Genomic DNA, 22,803 nt, shown 5'->3' on the forward strand with positions numbered 1-22,803 from the left:
GACCGCTCGGCCACGCTACCCATGATTGTAAGATGGATGAGATAGTAGACAGTAACTCACCCATTAGTGCTATAACAGGTAAATTTAGAGCAGCACACAGTTTACCTTCGTTAAAACAGGAGAGTAAATACTGGAACAAAATAGCAGTGTTGATTTTACGATGAGGTCACACGCAGCCACACATGCTCTGCTGTGCATTGCCCATTTGCCTGTGTGTGTACATGTGTGTATCAGCTGTATACAATGCATTTATCAGAGTGATAGCGTGTGAGCAGAACCCCAGAACATGTAGTGCACAGTAAATATGGTAAGCGAGATATTATAGTTAATGCACAATATAATATGAGCGGAGCACGGTCACGCAATTTCTGCAACTGAGCGCATGGTCTGTCACTATAGCAACACAGCTGGCTCATGCTTCATACAGAAATGAACATGGCAGTGTATTCAGGTAAAGTGCCAGATTGAATAGATTGCACCTCTGCAGATCTTTTATTTACCACCCAATTTACCTTTTTCCTTTTTGTTACCATGTGTGTCTTTGAACAATATTTTGGAAACATTCATTGCTGGACTGTTGCTGAACTGAATACAACGCATCTTTTCTCAGTCCCTTCACGAATCCTCTCACCCTGTACTCCAGTGATCAGTATATCCACCGCCGTCCTGTATCCACGAATGGCACAACTAAATTCTCCCTCCTTCTCCCTTTCCATTGCAGCTGTTAGCTCAGTGGCAGCTTGGTTCAAGTAACCTGTGTCACCTCCATCCAGACTGGTTGGTGGCAGCGAGAACAATTCTGAATGATCAGTGGAGGTATTGGATCCTTCTGAAATAGAGCAAGAAAGCAAAAGCAAAAGATTTACTGGTAGAAAAATGATGACAACGAAGTTCTTGTCTGCAACATTTTCTTCGGTCCTTTCAATTCAATTCTTCATCGTACCACAGATAATCTTGGACATTACTTGACCTCAAACAACATGTTTAACATCCTTTTTCTACAGTTTAAGATCAACCTCCTCAGAGAGCACGCTCGAGGCGGAAAATGTCCATGGCAGCGGTGGGATTCGAACCCCGCCCCCGAAGCAGGTACCTGGAGCCTTAATCCAGCGGCCTTTAAGACCGCCTCGCCCACGGCCTTACCCCATGTAAAATGCACATATTGCTATCTGACATCTTATTGGGAAAGACAGATCACCATTAGACTACCCAGCAGGAACAAAAAGGACTAGCACTTGCTGGTCTGTAAAGCTCATTTAGATCACTTAACTTCATTTGATCCAATCAGCAAGTTGTCAGCAGTTGATGAAAACATCCTTTTTAGAACAATGTACATACTACAGAGCTATTTCATTTGTTATGCATTTTTCTTACTATTTAAAATCCAAGCTTGTTATTTACCACGTAACTCCATTATTAAACAAACCCAACAAAAGGACCTCAGTTCAGAGCAAATGATATGTTATAGCTATATTATTTCCTGACAGTCATAATGTATTTCACAGCCTGGGGTCATGATGCACAAGTGTCTGCTCTACATAAATACAAAAAGCCACTCAGCCTATTTTCACAAACTGGAACCAGAGCAGTACGAGTAAAGGAGGTACAATGAGAAAGCCTCGACATCATTCATCTGGAATTATTGCATTAATTAGAAATTAGAAGTAAAAATTCTACAATTTAGCAAAGACTGAATAAACAGGCTGTAATTAGATTAGGATAGTGGTATTATTTTATATGCATACAGTCACATTTCTTTTCACCTTGTTTACAGCAGGGATCAAACACAGCCAAGTCATTATCAGACAGTGGAGGTGGACCCTCCTCTTTTGGAGATGGGACTTGCTCTTCTGCCACGGAGTCAAACAGTGAATCAAATTCTTCCTGGGACTCTTGTGATTGGTGGTTTCTGGATGGGGACGGGTCAGGAGACGGGACTAGAGGTGGAAACATTGTCCAAAAGGTAAAAACAAGATTAATAAAGAAAGAACAGAAAAGTAGAGACCCATGTAGATGTTTTCCCCTGTCGTACCTCTGTCATCCAGCTCTGTATCGCTAAGCTCCTCTCGTTCTTCTCCTTCTTCTCTCGGAGAGCCTCCCATCTCGCTGTAAGCCTCAGCCGCCACCTCCGGTTCTCCCACTTCTAAGCCTACGTTGATGCCCAGGTCTTGGGGTAAGGTGGGAGCCTCCCTCCCCTCCTCCTCCTCTGCGGGTTCACAGTCTGAGGCCCTCCGCTTGGGGAGGGGGATGAGAGGGGGAGGCAGAGGCCCGGCAGAGGACAGAGGGGTGGGATCCAGAGGCCTCATGACCTCACCACCCTGAGAGGAGGGAGGGAGAAAGAGAGGAAGCCGTGGTAGATGTAGGGAAGGAGAAAGGTAGGATGAAGGAGAGCAGAGTGCAGTAACAACTCTTTGTCTGGCTTATATTTTCCTGCTGTTTCATATCTGTTAGACTGTGTATGTGTGTCTGTGAGTGTGTCTTACTCTGAAGAAGTCCTTGAGCTGTGGGCTATTGTACAGTGCAGGTATGCTGGTAGTAAAGAGAAGCATGGCCTCTGTAGCCTTCCTCCTCTCTTCAATTACAGCCTCATCAAACCTCCCTGAAACAGAGACAGACAATATAATAAGCAATATAATAAAGACAATTTGTGTTTTGTCAAATCATTTTCAGGCTGTAGTTTGCAGTGCTGTGAAGCAAATATGCCATTAATTCAGCATTAGTGAAGGTTTGGAGCCACTGTAACTCTTTTTTGTCTTTGTGCCCTTAACCAACAAGGAAACTCACAAAAAAATGGTGATTGTCTCAACTGACTCGACTGTGTTGCTGCCTTTGCAGTTGTGAATCTGTAACCGCTGGAAAGTAACGTAATCAGCCGGGGGGAAATGTCACAATAGTTGTGACAAAATGCTAAAAGCTGGAACAATTACATCCTCTCTAGAAAGCCTAAAACCGACTGCTGTGTTGAATTTCCACCATTATTTATCTAGTCCGTGCTGCACCCAAAACAACTCAGTTAGCCAGTGATCTTAGCACTTGTTGAACATGCTGCAATTGGTTGTATCTCCAGTGTATCGCAATCCCCCCCCCCATTATACCAAAGACTTGTGCCCGAGGGAAAGGTGGAAACTCCTCCTGTCTTCTGAACAGGTTCTTGTGTGTGTAGGCCAACTCCCCGTGGAGCTTCTTTAGCTCCGAGAACCTCCTCCACACGACCACCTCCTTCACATCTTCAGGATGACGCTTGGACACAAACTACAAACCACAGAGGAGAAAAGACAGGTTACTGCACTTACGGCATGTTTTACACTAAGTGTCAGACCAGCTTTTTTGGCACCTTTGCACATATCAAAGGACAGTCTGTTGAAAAAATGGGCGATAGATAGTTCTGAAATAGATTTACAGGACAGAGAGGTAAGAAAAGCAGCTGAGCGTACAGTTTTTTATCTTCAGAGAATGGTTCAAACTTTTGAAGGCTTATGTCTATGAAGATATGATCCACTCTTGTATGCATGCCTGTCTACACCACGGGGTATTAGTGTGGTCATGGGGGTGCTGCAGCTCATGAACTGGATCACAAGTTCAGTCTGCTTCCCTTGAGTGCTCACCGTGGGCCGCTGCCTCACATAAAAGGCCCATTGTGTATGTATCTATCTGTCTGAGCTAGTTGCAGGGCCTTTGTGTTTTTATGACTAGTGCTGAAGTGACTTCATTGTGTTATAAACGAATAACAACACAAAGCCACTGACTTTAGATTGAAGTAACTGACCAAAGAGTACAATTGTACAACGTACGAAACAATTTGCGTGTTACGTACGTTAACATACATATAACATACATAACATTTAGGCAGACCGTGAGTAAAGGATCCTAACAGAGAGTTAATAAACATAATAATGCCAAAGGTTCCTACTGCTGCTAGAGACAGAAAGAGTGTAAACCAACCCTCGCTGTCACTTTGTACTCGGTGTGTCCCTTCTCGTGTGTGCGTGGGTCTGAAACGGTAAAAAAACGGTAATATTCATCTTTGGGTTTTCGTGACATGTCCGGTGTCGGTAGGAAAAACGTGTGTCAGCGGCACAAAGCAGAGCTGTCAGAGCTGTAGTAGCTATGTTGTGATTTTCCCTCTGTCCCTCCTCTCCGCTCACTTCCTGGTTGGTGACGTGTGCCAATGCGTGATTACGTATGGATAGATGCGTTACGTTCGACGTCAAATTATTATTATTTTCTCCAAAAAAAAAAGAAATTCAGACATTTCTGTCTTTATTTATAATTTAATTCTTATTAGTAGGAGTAGCATTATATTTGTATGTATCTATATAGTTTCTGTGTTGTCTGATGTATTTAGGAACACTATTTTTTAACATAATTAGCCTACTTTATTGCATTGTATTCTTATGCACACATAAAGCCTTACCTATTTTTAACCACACACGCCACTTTTAACTTCTCTAACCCACTGGAGCCATTTACCCCTTTTCTTTTCCCTACTGGAATATTTCACCAACACTGATATCTTTTTCCTGATCTCAGCATTAAAGACAGTGGTGTAGACATAGGGGTGCAAACAGCACAACCGCTGCAGTGGATCAGTGTGCCAGACTGTGTGTTTTTGCAGTTCAAACTGTTCAAAGTTCTCTGATGACTCTGCCATCGTCGGCCTCATCACTGATGACGACGACAGGGAATACAGAGAACTCTTTGTGGACTGTTCGCAGTGGAAACCGCCTTCCAGACAACACAGGGAAAACCAAGGAGCTGGTGGTGATTTTTCCGCAGGCGCAGTCACGGCCCCCGACACCGGTGAACACTCTGGAGGACATATGGAGAGAGTGGACTCTATAAGTACCTCGGTTGTTCACCTGAACAATAACTTGGATGGGACTCATAACACCCATGCACTTTTATTAAGAAAGGCCAGAGCAGACCTTATCTGCTCGGAAATCTTCAGGTCTTTTGTTGAGTGCAAGGGAAGAGCTCCTGGGAGGACCTTCTTTGACACTGTTTGTGGCATCAGCCATTTTCTTTTGGTAGTGGTCTGCTAGAGCAGCAGCATTCACAGCAGCCGACAGGAAGAGACTCGGACAAACTGATTTTAAAGAAGGCCAGCTCTGTACCTGGGGCTGCCCCTCGACTCAGTCAGGTGGGTGGGAGAGAGAGAGCGATTGATTAGCAAAGCTATCATCACTGGATGGACAAATGTTTCCCACCCCATGCAGGACCCATCACTGCACTTGGAGCAGCTTAACAACCAAGCACTGCTCCCAGTAACCCCCCCCCCCCAATCTCGGCATCAATATTAATAATAATTTTGTCAATAACAATGTGCAAAATTCAATGGACAATAATTACTGTGCAATCTATTTTGCCCATGTGCAACTGGCTGCTTAGTGTTTGTTGTTTTATTGGTGTTATCTGTTGTGTGTTTTTTTATGTTTTTTCTTTGTACAGTGTTTATATTTATATATATTATATTTATTTTTTTCATATCTTTACTGTTTTTATACTGTCTTTATACTTTTTTTTTTTCTCTATCCACTTTGCTGCTGTAAGATGAATTTCCCCATTGTGGGACTGTATAAAGGAATATCTTATGTTTTGTTTATTTGAAATAAATGTATTGTAATTTAATTACCTCCTGAAATTAACATTTTAAAAGCCATTTTGTAGGCTATAAGAACAGTGGTTTAATTAACATCCAAAGTTAAAGTTGATAAAAAATAGTTAAAATGTTATCAATCATTATGTGTAATTATCAGGTGTGTGTCCTCTTTTTTTTTATCATTTGTAAAGACCATTGGAATTACTCCAGGGGGCGCTACAAGGTTCAGGGTAATGTACCCAGTGAAACCCCACTTTAAAGTAGAAAAAGGACTTTACAGTAAATAAAAACTGGATTTATTAATTTTTTTTAATTTGTTTTGATGATACCTTTTCTGATTATTAAACAGTGGAATTAACTAACACTCTCTGTCAATATCTTGTAAAAAAATTAAAAATAAAAAATAAAACCATTATGAAGGTTTAGGCCTTCCCTGTTTGAGACAATACAACAAAGAGAACAAACAAACAGACTTTTTTACTGTAATGCTTGAGGGAAAATTCCAGCTGTGCATCCATATTATACAAAACAATAATGAACAAACCTCTTTCCTAAGATGTTTATTTCCCAGCTCTCTCTAACAATTAGGATGATTTTGAGGTTCAGAGGACTTTTTCACATTATCATTTTACTTTATTTTAAATTTTTCTGGTTTGCAGACTCATAAAGGCACAGGAAATGATCAAATTACTCAGAAGATACTTGAATGTTCTTTTATTATTATGGTAGAAAAACCTTCTCTAAGGCCAAGAGAGTGTGAAATTAACAGACTGTAGCTCAAAGGTCAGTGTTTTTTTTTCATGGTATTGTCTGTTAAACTGAAGGGAATTGTGTTAGCAAGACACAAATTACGTAAATATTTAATTTAAGACAACCCGGTTGCTGTTTTCAAAAACTGACAAAGTACAAACAGGATGGGTAAGGTTTACAGTATTATCTGTAAATTTATGATTTTTTTTCTATCTTTCATACAGTGGTTGTTTATGCATTTGCAGTTATAGATACATCATATATCTGTCGGCTTAGGCATATGCGCGACAAAGGGAGAGGACATACTAGTACAAAAATGCAGGAGGACAGAGGATGGTTTCGATCCATCGACCTCTGGGTTATGGGCCCAGCACGCTTCCGCTGCGCCACTCTGCTCACTTAAAGGGGAGGGGAGAAAAAGAGCACCACATGTGTGGGCTGTTTGTAATTCTTCGCACAGAGACGAGTATTCTTACATAATGTTAACAGAGCCGTTGTTTGCTCCTGGCAGAGAGAGGTGGTGGTAGGGAGAGAGAGAAAGGGGCTGAGAGAGGGGGACAAGTTTCAGAGAGAGAAAAAGAGAGCGAGAGAAGAAATGCTGAAGCAGTAGAGTAGGCTGATGGATGGACATAGCTGATGAATGCAGATGGCTGTGGACTGAGAAAGATCATTACTGTGTGCCTAATTTATCACTTTACTATGATAAAATCTCAACTTTACTATGATAAAATCTCAACTTTACTATAATAAAATCTCTAAAATATTCATTAATTTGTCATGAAACTTGAAAATCATGAAAAAAACTTGAAATCATGAATTATTGTCTATATATCATATAATATCATTAGGTTGTGCGTTTTTATTTCTGTAATTTGTACTACATGGGACTGTATCCCATATGTTTTGTTCTAAAGGTTTGATGTTTCTCTGTGATGAATGTACTAATGTGTACTTTGTCCATATTAGCTCTCCATTCATGCCGGTAAAGAGTTAGAGGGAGGCTTTTCACAGTGAACAGTCTCGCCTTTGTCTGTGAGAGAAAACTAGGCCACACATTCTCATCTACAGAGAAAGAAGGGAACAAAGGCAGAGAAAAACAGGAAGGAATATATAACAGACAAATGGAAGAGGAGAGATTTAAAGTAGAAAAGTTGTTCAAATGTACACTCAAGGCCTGGAGTGTCTGTGAATTTGGATGTCACTGCAGTACTCAGTGGTTCAATGTACACCTACAATATACAGCAGTGCTATCAGTGGAACAGAACATAAAGCAATAACATTACACAATATGATAAAGTCCCAATGAAGTACGCCCAACATCACGGAATGTGTGAGTGTTGTATGAACTTTTCCTCTTTTTTTCCTTCTCTATAAATTAGCCTCTAACAATCAGAGCAACATAGTGCTCTGTGGATTTTTCTTTCCCCTAACATTATAACACCATATCCAGGGCACCAGAAATACATAACATACTGTGTATGACTGTATGTTTGAGGGGAAAAGCTTCAAAGCTGTACAAAACAATCAGTGAACACATGAACATTGTGTCTTTTTTTAGATTCAGTGAAAGCAGAAAGTTTCCTCTGATCTACACTGGTTTAGTCTTAGCTGACTGTGAGCCTGAAAACAATGAGATAAAAGCACGAGACCCCAGCCAAACTGGTCTAAACTGGTCCAGGTCTGCTCTGCTGTGCTTTCTTTTTTTTCAAGTCCTGCAAAATAAACTCTCTCAGAGGGATCAGACAAGGATTTATAGTGAGGCCCTGTGTGTGTGCATTCATGTGCGTGTCCCTCCAGCCTGACTACTCTCATTTCGTTACAGAACGAGACAGGGAACTGCAGACATCACTAAGTTCAATCTTTTAGAGATTAGAGAAAAAAACAAATAGTTTATTATTGCCCATATTTTTAATTGTGTTAAGCCTGTGATATCTCAGCTACCAATCTACAGGCCTACACTAAGGTACTTACTTATTCAGTCTACTTGTGTGTGTCATATATCACATCTTGCTTGGAATTGCTGAACCGGTATCTTCAGTAAGCTGTTGTGTCTTTCTGAAACTACAACCCTGAACCACCAGTGTAATGTAATATTCATTAATCCCTGCCTGTTCCCCTCCTGCAGAGAAAACAGGCAACCTTTCCTCTCTCTCCCTGTCCTCTATGCGTGTGTGTGTATGTGTGTGAGTTGTTAAGTCTTGCTGATGGATTTAGTGACACTGTCCCCTTCTCTACTGCCAAACATGAACAAAGCACACTGGCAGACCAAGTCAGAGTGAATGTGTCCTCTGTGAACTTATCACCATTGTGTCATCAAGTTCTGGTTGTTAGAGTGAGGACTCAACAGGACTCAACATGTGGGAAAAGACTGGAAAAGACACAGTCTGGCTGTAGCTTAGTGCTGTGTTTCCATTAGGGTTTTGCTCCCCTCCAAATTTTGCTACTCCCTCAACTCATAAACATGTTTACATATCCTCCTTGTCTCCTCTCTGTTTGCCCTTTCCCCTCTTTTTTTCTGGCTCCCCCTCCTCTCTTGGCCACTCCTCCTTACTCTTGTTTCCTGAGCACAGCCTCTCATCTGTCTCTTCCTCTTTCACTGTTTTCTCCCACAATCCAACATCATTGACTCTCCAAACATTGCTCCTTTAACTCTTCGTCTTCAGTCTGTGACAGCAGAAAAGTTCAGAAAATAGAGAATACATGGGTTCAGCTGCAAAACTTTCATTTCATTTCAGATTTCAGTTATTCATATATATCACCATGTTTTTTATCAATCCAACTGGTGTTTGTTTATTCATTGCAAAAATGGTGCCTATGTGTTTTTGCAAAAGAAGTCTTCACGTGATGAATATCAACAGCAGAGTGTGTTCACATCAGCGAGCAGTCAACAGCTCTATTACAACCGGGCTCTGCCAAACACACACACGATCAACAGGCTGAGATAAAAACAGAAGCAGATGGTGTGTGTTTGAGTTTGTTCAGAGGAGAGAGGTAGATGGCATGTTCTAATTATGTTCTTGGCAATATCGAAATGGTCCTCAGATGCAGTTTTCTACGTTTCCGGTTTTAAATTTTGGAAACACAGTTACATCATTAACTTTACAATACCTGGCACAATGATTGAGGTTGTTGTACTTAACAGGTTATAATGTCACAGATCCACAAATAGACACACAGCAGTACCCCAGACCCAAATATAGATAAAGCGTTTATAGTGAATGTGTTTATGTTTGCTCTATATGTAACCCGATAGCAGGGGTGACAGTGACGCCCAAGCAATCTCTCAGTAGCGTTATTCCTAATAATAGTACATTAGTGTATCATTTTCAGAATCACTGAATCTATAGGGACAACTGTACTCAATTTGAGAGCCACTTAAATAAAATACCATCAACTGGGTTGTTATTCGCCTGAGATCTGTATTCCCTTGCAAGATAGCCTGATAAATTGCTCTGAATGAGAAAAAGTGAACGAAAGATGTGGTTTTCTGTGGATTTTGTTTCGAGTTTTGCAAGACAAACACACGTCAAAACACAAAAGCCTTTGGGCCTATAGGATAGGGACAAAAACATACAGGCGCACAAAACAAGCACGCACACGAAAAATGCAGTTACACCAGATCAAAGTGGTGGAGGGAGACAGAAAAAAAACAGGAAGGGCAAGAGGGCAGTGTAGATATTTGGGTGGGGGTGGGGGTAACAAAGAAGTGGGAGAAGATACAAGTCCAATCATCAAGCCATTAATCAATCATGAAAAGCTTTGTCTTATCTTTTCCATGTGCTTTCTTTCTGCCAGCCAGTTAATCCAATTAGTGCCCTTTGCCATGTAAATTGCAAAAATATTACCCTCTCAACATTTTCACAGATAGGACTTGTAGCCATATTAAAGTAATACCATGGATGTTCTTCCTCATAAATATTTATACAGACTCTCAGGTTGCACACTGTCCCTGACTGAGATCAACAACAACAACAACAACAACATCCTCATTCTCCTTCCCTCCATCTTCTACTGTACTGTACAAATATGGCCTGAAACATACCACAGTACTTCATGTACATGACATAGAGATTTTGTGGGTGCTTTTCCAAGAAGCCTGCTGTTACTGTAACTCTATGACGGTCAACAACAGCTGGGGAAGGCTTCAGAGCGGGGGGACAGACAGGAGGACATTGTTTTTTAGATTAGCTGATGGCAAATGCTGTCTGATTTAATACAGACTGCATTATTTCTTAATTTAATTGATTGTCAACATTCATTTGCTCAACCTTTATTCTAATCTTGCACTTAGAAATGAAATAGCAGTTTTGTAAACAACAACTTGACGTCTTAAAATAGTGGCAGACAAGCTATTGTTAGAGCCACACACAAGTTGAAAGAAATGCAGACTCACAGAATGCAACTTTGGACCAAAGACTCTTTAAAAAGTATGACTGTACATTATGGTAATGATAAGGGACATTACTTTCTCTGGATCTGGTTTATGAGACAGATCACTGTCTGACTGCCATCATATTTTCCAATCCACTCAATCACTTGTTAATGCAAACCACCCATGGCGTCATTTTTTAAATCATTTGCTTACTGCATCAGCAGGGATTTTTACTTATAATACGTACTGTTGGTTAGCTCTGTAGTATCAGCATGATCATATCAGCTATACAGATTACTGTGTGAAGGTTTGTCAGTTGTTAATGGAGGGGGGAAATGGTGCAAACAAGGTCTGTATGGTACAACAGAAGAAGGGAAGGGGTAGAATGTGAGGGTCACACTGGATAAGTAAGGAACAGAGTGGCAATCTCCACTAATGAAACAATTAAAGGCCTCAGCAGAAACCTAGATATAATGCAATCAATCAATAGGTCATCAGCAAACTGATTATATTATCTTCTGCAAAGGTTTGCATAACCAAACATAATTTGTTAGTTATTGCTAACACTTTTAGCACAATATGTCAGCCTAACCTTTCTTTCTATGGCATAAGGACATTTTCTAGCTTAATATCTTTCCATTTTAAAACTCATGAGGGCAACTGTTAACCACTGTCACCCCCTTTGGCACTTATTTGTACTCAGAGTGCAAAATAACTTTAAAGTTATGCATTCTGTGTCTGTTGACTGTTGGACTACGGCTGAAACTATGTTAAGACAGACATAACAAACATAAAATAAACACAAGAATTGGACTTACATAGCCTACAGCTAAACAAGGACAACAACACTGAACAAAGAAACATAAACATACAAGCATTATTACATGCATGCATAGAAGTAAGTGTGTATAAAAATATATATAAAAAGCAACAATGACTAAAAATATCAAGTCAACTGTTTCAGTAAATTGTAAACATATACAGATACAGAAATACATATTAAATGGATATGCACTAAGTGAGTGGTTATGTATAGAATCATAGAAGAAATGTAATTGTTCATAAACTGAACGTGTGGTATTAAAACAGCTGTTGTTTTTTGAGCATTTGGTATAATGTTAGTCTGTTTCTGAGAAGAGAGAGAGACATAGAGAGACAGCGACAGAGAGAGAGGGATTATTGGGTCGTCCCATGGTAGGCGGAGGAACCAGGACTACAAATAACAGGCTCAACCTCTTTACAACAGATTAGTTCAGACCAGGATAAACGACTGAGAAACATAGAAACAAACCCCGACGGAATATACGGTGCTTTTTTAAACAGGTAATGTTGATTTATTATTTTATTTCATCGAGTTTGTAGCAAAAAAAAAATAATAATAATAAAAATACAAGTTTAACTGCCTTATAGCGCCACGAGGGAAATGTACAAGACTCGTGTTGTGACGTGGTGATCGGCTTGATTTCATCATCTTCTGTAAAAGAGATGTTACACGATGTCAAACTTATTTAAAGGCTGTTGATTGTGAGCGCTATGTGTCACTTTATTACATTTGAAATAGTTCGATAAAGGATTTTGGGCAGATATATTTCAAGTTTTATTTCTAATAAACTAGTTTTGAAAGGAACCAGAACGAGGCGGCGGCGAACGAACAGACTTCCGGTAGGATTAAGAAACTTAAACAAATAAGATAATCATGTTTTAACATTGTGCCTAAAAGGGACAATAAAGCGAGACATTGCAGAGGAAATCGTTGACGAATGCTCGTCTTCACCCTCGTAAGGTTGTATTTGCAACAATACTCTTTATATTCTTACTTTACAGTAAACCGAAGTAAATAACGTTACCATCCACTCTTATTGTGAAGTTACATTGTTTTCGTTGATGCTGTCTGTTTGTTTGTAGTAACAGTTGACTACAAAACTCGTTACAAACCTTTAAAATACTTTAATATAAAGTTGAACGTTAAGTAGTTGATGTTAAGTTCAGTGTTTTTCTGAGCTCTCTTTCAGTTAGCTGGCAAACAGATGCTGCTATAACTGTAGATAATGTTGAGTTTAGAACTGGTGCAAACGATATTTAGCAACACCTATTCAAACACGGCTTCATGTATTAAGTAGTATGTATGAGTCTAGTTTTGAATTGGGAGGTACTGTATGTAACACGTGTTACACTAAGAATTAAAGTGACCAAAAATGTGAAGCTCATCTCGAGTCTTTCATATGTTTGCTTCCAGGGAAACAAAACTGTGTTTTTTTTTTTGCTTTGCACAAGTGTTCAGGGCCCACACCCTGGAGAACAGACTAATTAACATAACTACTATTTCTGTCTCTCCTTCTGTTATCCAACCCTTTGTACCTCCGTCTCTAAAACAAATCAGATTTCACCATGAATAAGGACACAGAGATTGACATGAAGGACGTGGAGCTCAATGAGGTCGACCCTGAGAAGCAGCCCATGACAGGCGTCGGCCAGGCTGCAGGGGGAGAGAAAAATGGCAGCGTCAAGCAGAAGGTCCCTGAGGACGAGGTTACATTCACTGGCCTGTCCAAAGAGGAGCTGATGAAGGTTGCTGGCACTCCAGGGTAAGAGCTACTGGGCTATAAGAGTTGCTATAAACCCCTTTTAAAAAATAAATATAAAGCTCCTGTATTGGCATTGTCATCTTAACATTTTATCATCCTTTTTGTGTAGATGGGTGCGAACCCGTTGGGTGCTTCTTGTCCTGTTTTGGCTGGGCTGGATAGGCATGCTGGCTGGAGCCATAGTGATCATAGTCCAGGCCCCGCGCTGCAAACCCATCCCTGAGATGAACTGGTGGAACGAAGGACCTATGTACCAGATACCTGATGCTGAAGCTTTCGCTGAAGGAATTGCAGGTAGAGTACCTCCAGTGAAATATGTATGTTTTCTTATTCGCAAAACAGAGATTATCTTTACAAAGTGGTCTGCTTTTGCTGTGGTAACCCACTCTACTTCGTAAGGGATGAGTCTTGTGACAAGGTCTTGGGTTCCCTTAGTTCTGCCTGGCCTACTTCAGCTGGCCAGATACCAAACTGCTGACAAGGCTCGCAACGTGACTCAAGGTCTAAAGGACATAAAAAGCCTACGAGTCATGTCTTTCATATCTCTCCTACTCAGACTTGAGGTCAAGGTTGAGCAACCCAGTACAGTACAAGTTTTTTTAGACTTTGTTTCAGATCCCAGAACTGATGTAAACTAGTTCCTCTCAGACTCAATTTTCTAATTTACTTTTAACCATATAGGTTAGTTTGAAGTGGCAGTGAGGGAGGACAGCTTGTTCTGCTGCTCTTTAAAGTGAGTTACTAGGGAGCACTCAGGTTTCCAACAGGCCTTGGGCAGAATTCCAACAACCGCACGTGACTCGGTTGTGTTTTCATATAAAGAACCTCCTTGTGCTCAGACTTCACATGGCCTGCAGAGAGAGTGGAGGGAGTCATTCACATGCCCCTGCGTCGAGTCAATGCCTAGCTAAAAGAGCAGCAGTTTTTGTTACTTTTGTAGTTGTCTCCTAAACCATCAAAATGTCTCTTCAGACTTCTGCCCTTTCTTCCGAACCCTCTGACCCTGCTACCTTTCACACATCAACTTTGTTGTCTTTCCCCAATGTGAAAGTCACACTGACATGACATTTCATTCTCCCTTCCTGTCCCTCTACTTGTCTGTAGGTGTTGAGGCAAAGTTGGACAACATAAACCAGTTGAAGGTGAAAGGCCTGATTCTTGGCCCTCTTCACACTGTTCAGCCCAACGAGCCGAACACCCTGCATCTCGAAAATATCGACCCGACCAAGGGATCCCAGGAAGCCCTGGTCGCTGTGCTGGAAAAGGCCCACAAGAAGGGTAGGTTGTCAGCTGAAACCATTTATTTAGGTGTAAAAGCCCAAACCAGCACAAATGTTGGGCTCATTCTCAGGCTAATAATAAGAGAGTAATATCTTTAACTGTTTTCCTTTGTCTTTACTTTTCCTCTTAGGCATTTCTGTGGTTCTTGATCTGACTCCAAATTACGCGGGAGTTAATCCCTGGTTCTACGCTGATAATAATGATATTGTTGCTCTTGCGCTTGAGAAAGTCACGGTAGGTCACATACACTATACCCTGTGATCTTCATTCAGTAACTTTTGAGTGTGTGTGTTATTGAATATTGATCAATGTCCTTGCTGTTGTAGCTAAAGTGCTCACGTTCTCTTTCAGGCTGCAGCAAAGTACTGGCTGGATTTGGGTGTTGATGGCATCAAGATATCTGACCTCAGTCTTGCCTCCACCGCTGATGATTGGTCAAAGCTGCATGCTGCTTTTCAGAGCAACAGCACTGAGGACACCAAGAAGAGGTAACCACGGCTGCCATTTTCTCACTTCCTTTGCTTCTTCATAAGTAGATAATCTGTGCAGGAACACTAGATACATTTAAATGCGGATTACTCGCGGCTAAAGGGAAATGAATTTCAAGCAAAGAATACACTAATACAATATATTAACAAATTATCTGAATACGAGGAGTTACAAGAACCTCTATTTGGCAAATCCACCCCAAGATCAAGACTTGAAATGAACAGATCTTAAAGTTGTTGATGAATTCTTGGCAAATTTTCCTTGGGTGAGTAATTTTCAAAGCGTCTGTAAAATGTCAACTGACATGTTTCCTGAGGGAAGGTGGAGGTTAAAAGCATTCCAGTGCTGCAGGGAACTGTGGGTGGGTGGGTCAACAAGAAAAGCATCCACGAGCCAGAGGCGCTTTACATTCTCTCGTGGTAAAGCGACACCTTGTGGAGGGTTTGAGGAAAGACACAAGATGGAGTTTTCTAAAATTTGATTATAACATTCGAGGGAGGACTTCAAGATAATTTACCAAATCAGAGTTTTATGCTATTCTTAATACAGATTATGCCGTTACTAACATTTTGTACTTTTACCTGCTACTGAAAGAAGTATCAGCGGTGTAAGCCAGCTCCCCCCATGCTCCTTTCTCTAACATGTCATTAATCTTAACCACATTCTCTATCTCTCAGGGTGCTGATGGGTGTGGTTGAGAACATTACGGCTGCAGAGGTGTCTGAGCTCGTCAATACCACGGGTGTAGATCTCATCCTGTCTGACCTACTCAGCGGCAATAAAGAAGGTAGGCTGGTGTGCCCTGTTAAATTATTTTGAGCACAATATAATATTTTAGACAGAACAAATTGTACCTAGTTTCTTCTTATCCTGTGCATTTTATCACTATCTCCATCTTTAGTTCCTTAGTGTCAAAATGAGAAACGATTGCAAAGACACAAATGTCCATTTTTGATTGAAAACCAAACAGCTGGTGTAAAACGGTGCAAATCTTACCTAAATATTTGCAGGTGTGAAGTACATCGAGGCCATGAACACCCTTAATGTTCAGCAGAGAAGTGTGGGCTGGGGTCTCGGTGCAACCAAAAACAACCAGCTGTCCAAAGAGGCAGTGACTACGGGCCTGAAACGTCTCTACCAGCTCCTGCTGTTCACCATGCCTGGAACCCCGGTGTTTACGTACGGAGACGAGATCGGCCTTGAGGCAGGACAGGTAAGCTATAGAACAGAGCAGATGTTGGAATGTTTTGATAACCCTACAGCTGTTGCAGAGTGTAACTTTTGTCTTTCCCCTTTTTGTTTCCTTATCAGGATTCACAATCTCCTAAAATGGTTTGGGACATAGAGAAGGAACCTACTGAAGGAGCCGCTGTCAACGAGACTACTGAGGTAAGAGTGTGTTCAGTGAATGTCAGTGTAGGACAGGGGAAAACAAACTAGACATGACATTGTCAAAAACACACCAAAAAAAAAACCCCTCTGTTCTCACATTTACAGGCTGAGCGAAAGGAGCGCGTCGATTTAAGGAAGTGGTTCATATCCCTCAGCGACCTGCGAGGCAAAGAGCGCTCTCTCCTCCACGGCGACTATTACCCTCTCTACTCCTCCGCCTCCTCCCTCTCTTTCCTCCGTTTGTGGGACCAGAGCGACAGATACATAACAGCTGTCAACTGGGGATCAGCACCTGAGACGCTCACACTCAAACTGGCACCAACAGGCAAGTTCAACAGAAATATTAAGTCCTAATGTATCCTATCAATAATGTACATTAACAGAAGGTTTTTTTAACACCCTGATCTTTGTTCTTGCAGAAGGAGTAGAGTTGTCAGAAACGGCCACGGTGGTGCTTTCAACTGACGAAGAGCTGAAAGTAGACGCCACTGTCAACTTGGACGAAATTTCCCTGAAAGCCGGACAAGCGGTCCTGCTGAAGTTCCCCTATACAGGCTAAAGATGGCGCCAAACTATAGGGAAGCTACCTGCAGATTAGACTTGGTTTAAAAAAAAAAAAAACAACAACCCAGAAATCAATCCTAATCCGTAGGAATAATAGGAATGGAAAACGATGCAAGACATTTCTTTTTACAACGAGCAATAGGACTTTATATCTGTTTATTTAGTCAGAATATAAATTAATTGGGTCAAAGAAAATCAGTCGTTTGGTTTTTATAATGTTAACACATTTTTTTTTTTTTTTTAGTTTACTTTTATTGGGGGTTTTGGTGCTAAGAAAAAATACAGCAACCTTGGACATGCACTCATCAATTGAGCATTTTGTTCTTTTGTGATCTTTTATTGTTGACCGTCTGTACATCGTCCAGATATGTGAAAGACATTCCATTCTTGTTCTTTGGGCATTCCTTTAGCTGTTATGTTTTAGTTTTTTTTAATTATACATTTTAAGAAATTTTGTTTTAATGAGCTTTCTTTTTGGGCCTTTTTTTTTTTCTCACAAAGACATTTATAGCACAGGAAAAACAAGATAACTTTGAACACGAGTGCTAGGAAACAAAACTGCTACGAATGGCATCAAATCTGTCAAGTGAAGTGAATTGGAAATGAATAAACAGAAAGTTCTGTACCGACTCCTGCATACTCCTCATGTTTTTTTGTGTGTGTGTGTTTGTGTGTGTGTGACAACATTCTTATGAGACTTGAGTTCTGTGTTTAAAAATGTCGTTTGGGCTCAAGATGGTATCAGATGAGACGTTCACTATTTTCAGAACGTACAGGTGTATGCAAGTGTGTCACAGATGTTAACAGAGGAAGCACGTCTCTGTATTTGATCATCCTCAGATGAGTTTTATCGGCTCATTATACTTGACTCTAAAATGTACGCTGTGCACGTACCTACGAGTTTCACTAAATGGGTCACACACTGTCTTAAAGTAGCTACTGTCATAAGCCCCCCACCCCCATTTCAAAACTGGCAGAGACATTTTATTTTGAACCCCAGATAAGTCTCAATATGTCTGTAAGAAAATACCACTGATAGAAACAAACATGCAGGGTTTTCCTATCACAGCAGTCTCCAAAATCTACTGATTTCTGTGAACGACATGAACTTCCTCAAAGATGAATCCGCATTGAAAAAATCAGGTAGATGAATTTGAGCAATACTTATACTTCCTCTGTGTAGCTTCTGTATTTCCCAAAGTATCTTTATTTCTATGAATAATTCATCTTGTGAATAAAAGGACCAAATTCACTGGGACACTTTGAGAGGAATTGCACAAGTGTGATTGAAAATCTGCTGTTTTCTTTCCTCTCTAGAATGATTAAATGATAAATGATGGCTGAAGAATCATATTCATATACAGTGGAATTACTTGGACTAAAACATTGCCCACAGGAGGGAATAGCTTTACATTAAACTTAATGATAATGAGTTTAAATGAAAAGATGATTTCAGTCAGAATGGTACAGCATGAGAGCAAGAGAAGGGAAGAAGACGACCCCTGTTACTGTGAACCAACACGGTTTGACCAGATTTTATAATTTTACTTTAGAAAAACACCAGATCACATCTTTAATCCCACATGAATTTAAGTCATTTCAGTAATTGGCTTGACATTAGACAGCTATTCTACTTTCACTCAGCTGTGGAAAATGACAAAATACATTTCCTCAAGTTCCATATTTAAGTACAATTTTGTCATAATTGTACTTGTTTTTTGTATTTTATGTTTCTTATTTCTTCTACCGCACTTCACCACATTTCAGAGATAACTGTACTTTATCTGGCAGCGGTAGTTATGAGAAACGTTTCCTAATTTGTCTAATTTTAGATTAGACAAATCTGATAGTTATTTATCAACCAATCCAGTATATAAAGATAAAATTAGCTCCACCTTAAACCCCATTTGCCAACACTCTATGAAGTTCATGTCTATAATGCATTATAAACACACTCACAAGACATTATAATGCATTATAGCTTTATTAAAATCTTTATAAAAGTTTAAAATAATGCAAAGCAATTTATATGAAGGTTTATAAAGTTTTACAAGACTTAATTATTATTATTATAAGTTCACATTCATGTGCTTTACATCTCTATGCCAAAGTAACAACAGCGTTTGAAAGAAGAATCTGAGTCCTGGGTTAAACAGAACATGGTAACAACCATAACTTTAGTTATAAAGACATAGAGAAATGCTACGTATCATAACAGATCATAAATTCTACATTTCTGAAATGGGATAATGTCACATCAATAATAACATCAATAATACGCTATAGCATGACATTGTGAGCTTTAAGTAAAGTAACAGCACTGTATAAGGTTATTAACAATTGTATGATAATATACCAGCAAAGGTAGCAAGTAGGGACGTGTTTTAGCCTTCACATGGAGGTATACAGCATTATGAAGGCTAAACATACAATACATTATGTCTATCACGACTAGACTACAATACTTCATTAACCTTGTTATATGTTATTCATGATTATAAACAGTTATAAACAGTGTTATAATGCCTGATAATTGCCTTGTAATATCTTATGCATGCGCTTACAATGCATTATAGACATGACCTTCATAGAAACATACATAAACATAAACCAACATAAAAACGTTGCTTATACATTAAGGCATCAGCAATAAAAGAAAGTCAAATAATATATATATATATATCATAATATACCACTTTAAAAGAGGGGATTCTGCATAATAAAGACTATTTATTATGATATTGTATTTATTTATATCTATATTACCAAGTTTTTGAATGATAAATGTTGATGTTTTCAATGGTTTCTTTTAGTTTTTAAATGTTGTACTTGAAGATATCTTGCAGTGAATTTTTGTGGGATTAAGAAAAATGCTTGACTCCACACAAAATATACAAACGGACAAACTCAAACGTGCGTAACTAACTACACCGGCGGCTACCAAACTTTAAAAAATGTATTCGTCATCATTCAACCATTACTCTGTATCTTTTAAGTTAAAAAAGTAGATTTCTCACCAGGCTACATTATACTCATATGCATAATTTAATGTCATAAAACCTGTCCATTTCTCATTCAAAAGCACCAAACCATCCCTCTGATAGAAATGTCAAACAGCCCCTATAACAGCTGAAACCCAAGTTCATTCTCAGCAGGGTTTCAGGGTTTTAATACAATACAGGGCCGTCGTGCCGCTGTGGTATCACAGGGGAGGTTTGAAGTTGATGATACCGGGAATCAGAGCCCGTCTCGGCACCTCTCAGTGCACCCCACGCCGCTGCGAAACCCAACCACCGTCTCACCCACCGCCATGCACACTCATGACTGACTCTCAGTCTGAGTCTGACACACACACATAACACCTTTTACATCATGGTGACATGAAGATACATGACCTTTCATCAGCTTTCAAGGAGCACTGTAGAGACACCAATGATGTTTGACACTGAAGTGCAGCAATGTAAGCAGCTCTTACCTGTCACTGCATGATGGAAAGCCCTCTGCTCTGAAAACCTGAAACCTGTGAGTGAAAACAAGAAATTGTATATTAAAATCTTACTCAATATACTGACACTAACTTAACCATTTAATATAAGTCTTTATATATAAGATCATGGCAGCTTCATTACCAAATAAATGTTTGTCTCTCTGTGGTTTTGGTCTGACAGTGTTTAACCAAAACTCCGCTTTATACAGTTTCACGCATTCACAACATTATTAGCTGTTGGCTAATGTGCCCTTCTTCTGGAACATTTTCAGGTGCTGTGCCTTGATCAGGGGCATCTCAAGCCTAGTTTCAAGCCAAGTTATACTCATTTACCTTGTTTCTGAACTTCTATCAGCGATTAGTATCAGTGCTTCAGAGTCTAGCTGTTACTCCTGTTCAGTCTTGAAAGGGTTGGATCTGTCCCCTGCTCTGCTTATGGCTCCAGAACAGCAAAGACAACATACTACAACACTGGAAAACACCAGAACCACCTTCAGTGCAGCGCTAGCTAAATGACTTGTCAGTTGCCCTCCACCTTGGAAGAATCAGATATGCGGAGGAACATTTTATTTAGAGAAAGTCCATACATATAAATTCGAATGATTTGAAATTCGTCAATTTTCATCAGACAGAAACTTAGGGGATCGGTCTAGAGTAGCTCCTGGTTAGGGCTATGTTTTCTTTTCCTTAAAAAGTATATGAACTTTTATTTTATTTGACTGTTTTCTGTATTTTTCACCATGTTCATTATGTGTTATGGTTTCAACGTGTTTTGTTTTATTTTACAGACTTACAACTTTACCAACAATGAGAACAATAACAGAGCTTCAGTAAAAATACATAATGTTAACCCCAATTGTGCACAGTTTCACGGTGCCTAAACACTGTACCTGAATTAGCTGTGTGGTCATTTAATTCAACGCAAATTAATTCAGGAGCATACAAAATATATAAGAAGAAAACTAAGATAGTGAATGTCTTGACTAGATCCAAGATTGAATGAAGTGATGGAGAAAACCCCCGTTCTTAAAGCAATTGTTTGACAGTTTAGGAAATATGCGTATTCACTTCCTTGCTGAAAGTTAGGTGAGAGTTGAAAGCACTCTCGTCTCTGTTCAATATCAGGCTACAGCCACTAGCTGGTTAGCTTAGCATAAAGACTCAGCTCTAAAGCTCATTAATAATATATTATGTTTTATTTAAGCTTGTTTTATTAAATCTATACATAAACCTGCCCTTATCCACCTTCCTCCCGTTATTCTCTTTCTCAAACCCTCTCTCTGTTTCTTCTGTCCGTACCCCAGTCCGAAACATCTACCTCTCCTGCTAACTCCTTCTCCGTTAGCCAACCTCGGAGCCTGCACTCCAGGTATGTTTAGCTAAAAATGTACTAAAATGTAAATTTTTTCAGTTAAAGGAACAAAAGTCAAAACTAAGGAGACTTCTTTGAAGGAATATTTTGCCGTGTTGGGAAATGACATATTGAGCTTAGCTTCAAGACTGGAAATGGGGAAGTTTTTGTTCAGATTAAACAAGCCTCATACCAAATTGAACATGTTAATTACTGAGCTTTAGAGGTGTTTCTAGGCAGTATTTGCTATCACCCACTTCCAGTCTCACTACTTTGTCCTATGCTAAGCTAACCAGATGCTGGCTGTAGCTACATATTTACCGTGCTGCCATTGAAGTAGTATTGATCTCTTCAACTGTCGTCAAGGAAGAGAATAAATGTAAAACCTTTTTTTTTAACTGTCCCCAAAACTAGAGCAGGACTCTACAACAACGGTGACTGGTAGTTTTTGTTTCTCTGGTAGGGTGAAAAGACAAAAATGTGAATATCTGCACCAACGCTGAACGTACATAAGTGACGTGCTGGATATTAGCATATACTACATTCTTTTGGTTTTTCTATGTTCATGTATAACAGACCATAAGAGACCATAAGAGAAAATGAGGGATGAGGGGGGAGAAAAAAAAAACACCTACTCAAACTGAAAGTGTGTGTATGAGTGCATGTGTGTGTGTGTATGTATGTGTGAATGTGTGTGAGAGAGAGGTTGAAGCCACACACTAGGGTGTTTTTCTCTTGTTTCCAGCATCATTATGACACAGCTTGACACACACACACACACACACACACACACACCACACACACCTGCATGCACGCGCACACACACACACACACACACACACACACAGTGGCATTATGACAAGGTGGATGAAAGGCTGAAATAAACTGAAAGAACGTCAGTGGCCGATAAACTTTGATGAAACTACATGTCTC

At 39.8% G+C, this 22,803-nt stretch overlaps 2 protein-coding genes across 2 annotated transcripts in view; one reads left to right on the forward strand and one right to left on the reverse strand.

Moving 5' to 3' along the window:
- The window catches only part of snx15 (sorting nexin 15), a 7,109-nt gene extending 2,501 nt beyond the window's left edge, over positions 1–4,608 (reverse strand). The window contains exons 1-6 of the mRNA XM_035675678.1: positions 3,943–4,608; positions 3,096–3,252; positions 2,484–2,599; positions 2,033–2,318; positions 1,764–1,937; positions 632–829 (exon numbers count right to left, since the gene is read on the reverse strand). Of these exons, the coding sequence (XP_035531571.1) occupies positions 632–829; positions 1,764–1,937; positions 2,033–2,318; positions 2,484–2,599; positions 3,096–3,252; positions 3,943–4,041 (1,030 nt within the window). The 5' untranslated portion in view covers positions 4,042–4,608. The remainder of the gene's footprint in view (positions 1–631; positions 830–1,763; positions 1,938–2,032; positions 2,319–2,483; positions 2,600–3,095; positions 3,253–3,942) is intronic.
- A 7,278-nt stretch (positions 4,609–11,886) lies between these two features.
- slc3a2a (solute carrier family 3 member 2a) lies at positions 11,887–17,662 on the forward strand. Its single transcript, XM_035675190.1, has 11 exons — positions 11,887–12,044; positions 13,102–13,306; positions 13,416–13,600; positions 14,411–14,584; positions 14,718–14,821; positions 14,939–15,075; positions 15,754–15,863; positions 16,087–16,289; positions 16,388–16,465; positions 16,574–16,793; positions 16,888–17,662. Exons 2-11 carry the CDS (start codon positions 13,110–13,112, stop codon positions 17,025–17,027), a joined length of 1,548 nt encoding a protein of 515 aa, XP_035531083.1. The 5' UTR covers positions 11,887–12,044; positions 13,102–13,109; the 3' UTR covers positions 17,028–17,662.
- Positions 17,663–22,803: the final 5,141 nt, after the last annotated feature.

This window comes from Morone saxatilis, unplaced genomic scaffold (assembly GCF_004916995.1).
Source record: "Morone saxatilis isolate NCDOM2014 unplaced genomic scaffold, NCSU_SB_2.0 Contig4, whole genome shotgun sequence".
Classification (NCBI taxonomy): Eukaryota; Metazoa; Chordata; class Actinopteri; family Moronidae; genus Morone; species Morone saxatilis.

Excerpts from the sequence above, each read along its gene's own strand:
- slc3a2a (XM_035675190.1), top strand. The coding sequence starts at position 13,110 with ATGAATAAGGACACAGAGATTGACATGAAGGACGTGGAGCTCAATGAG. Across the intron at positions 13,307-13,415 it reads AAGGTTGCTGGCACTCCAGG|ATGGGTGCGAACCCGTTGGG; the intron begins GTAAGAGCTACT and ends CTTTTTGTGTAG. Across the intron at positions 13,601-14,410 it reads TTTCGCTGAAGGAATTGCAG|GTGTTGAGGCAAAGTTGGAC; the intron begins GTAGAGTACCTC and ends ACTTGTCTGTAG.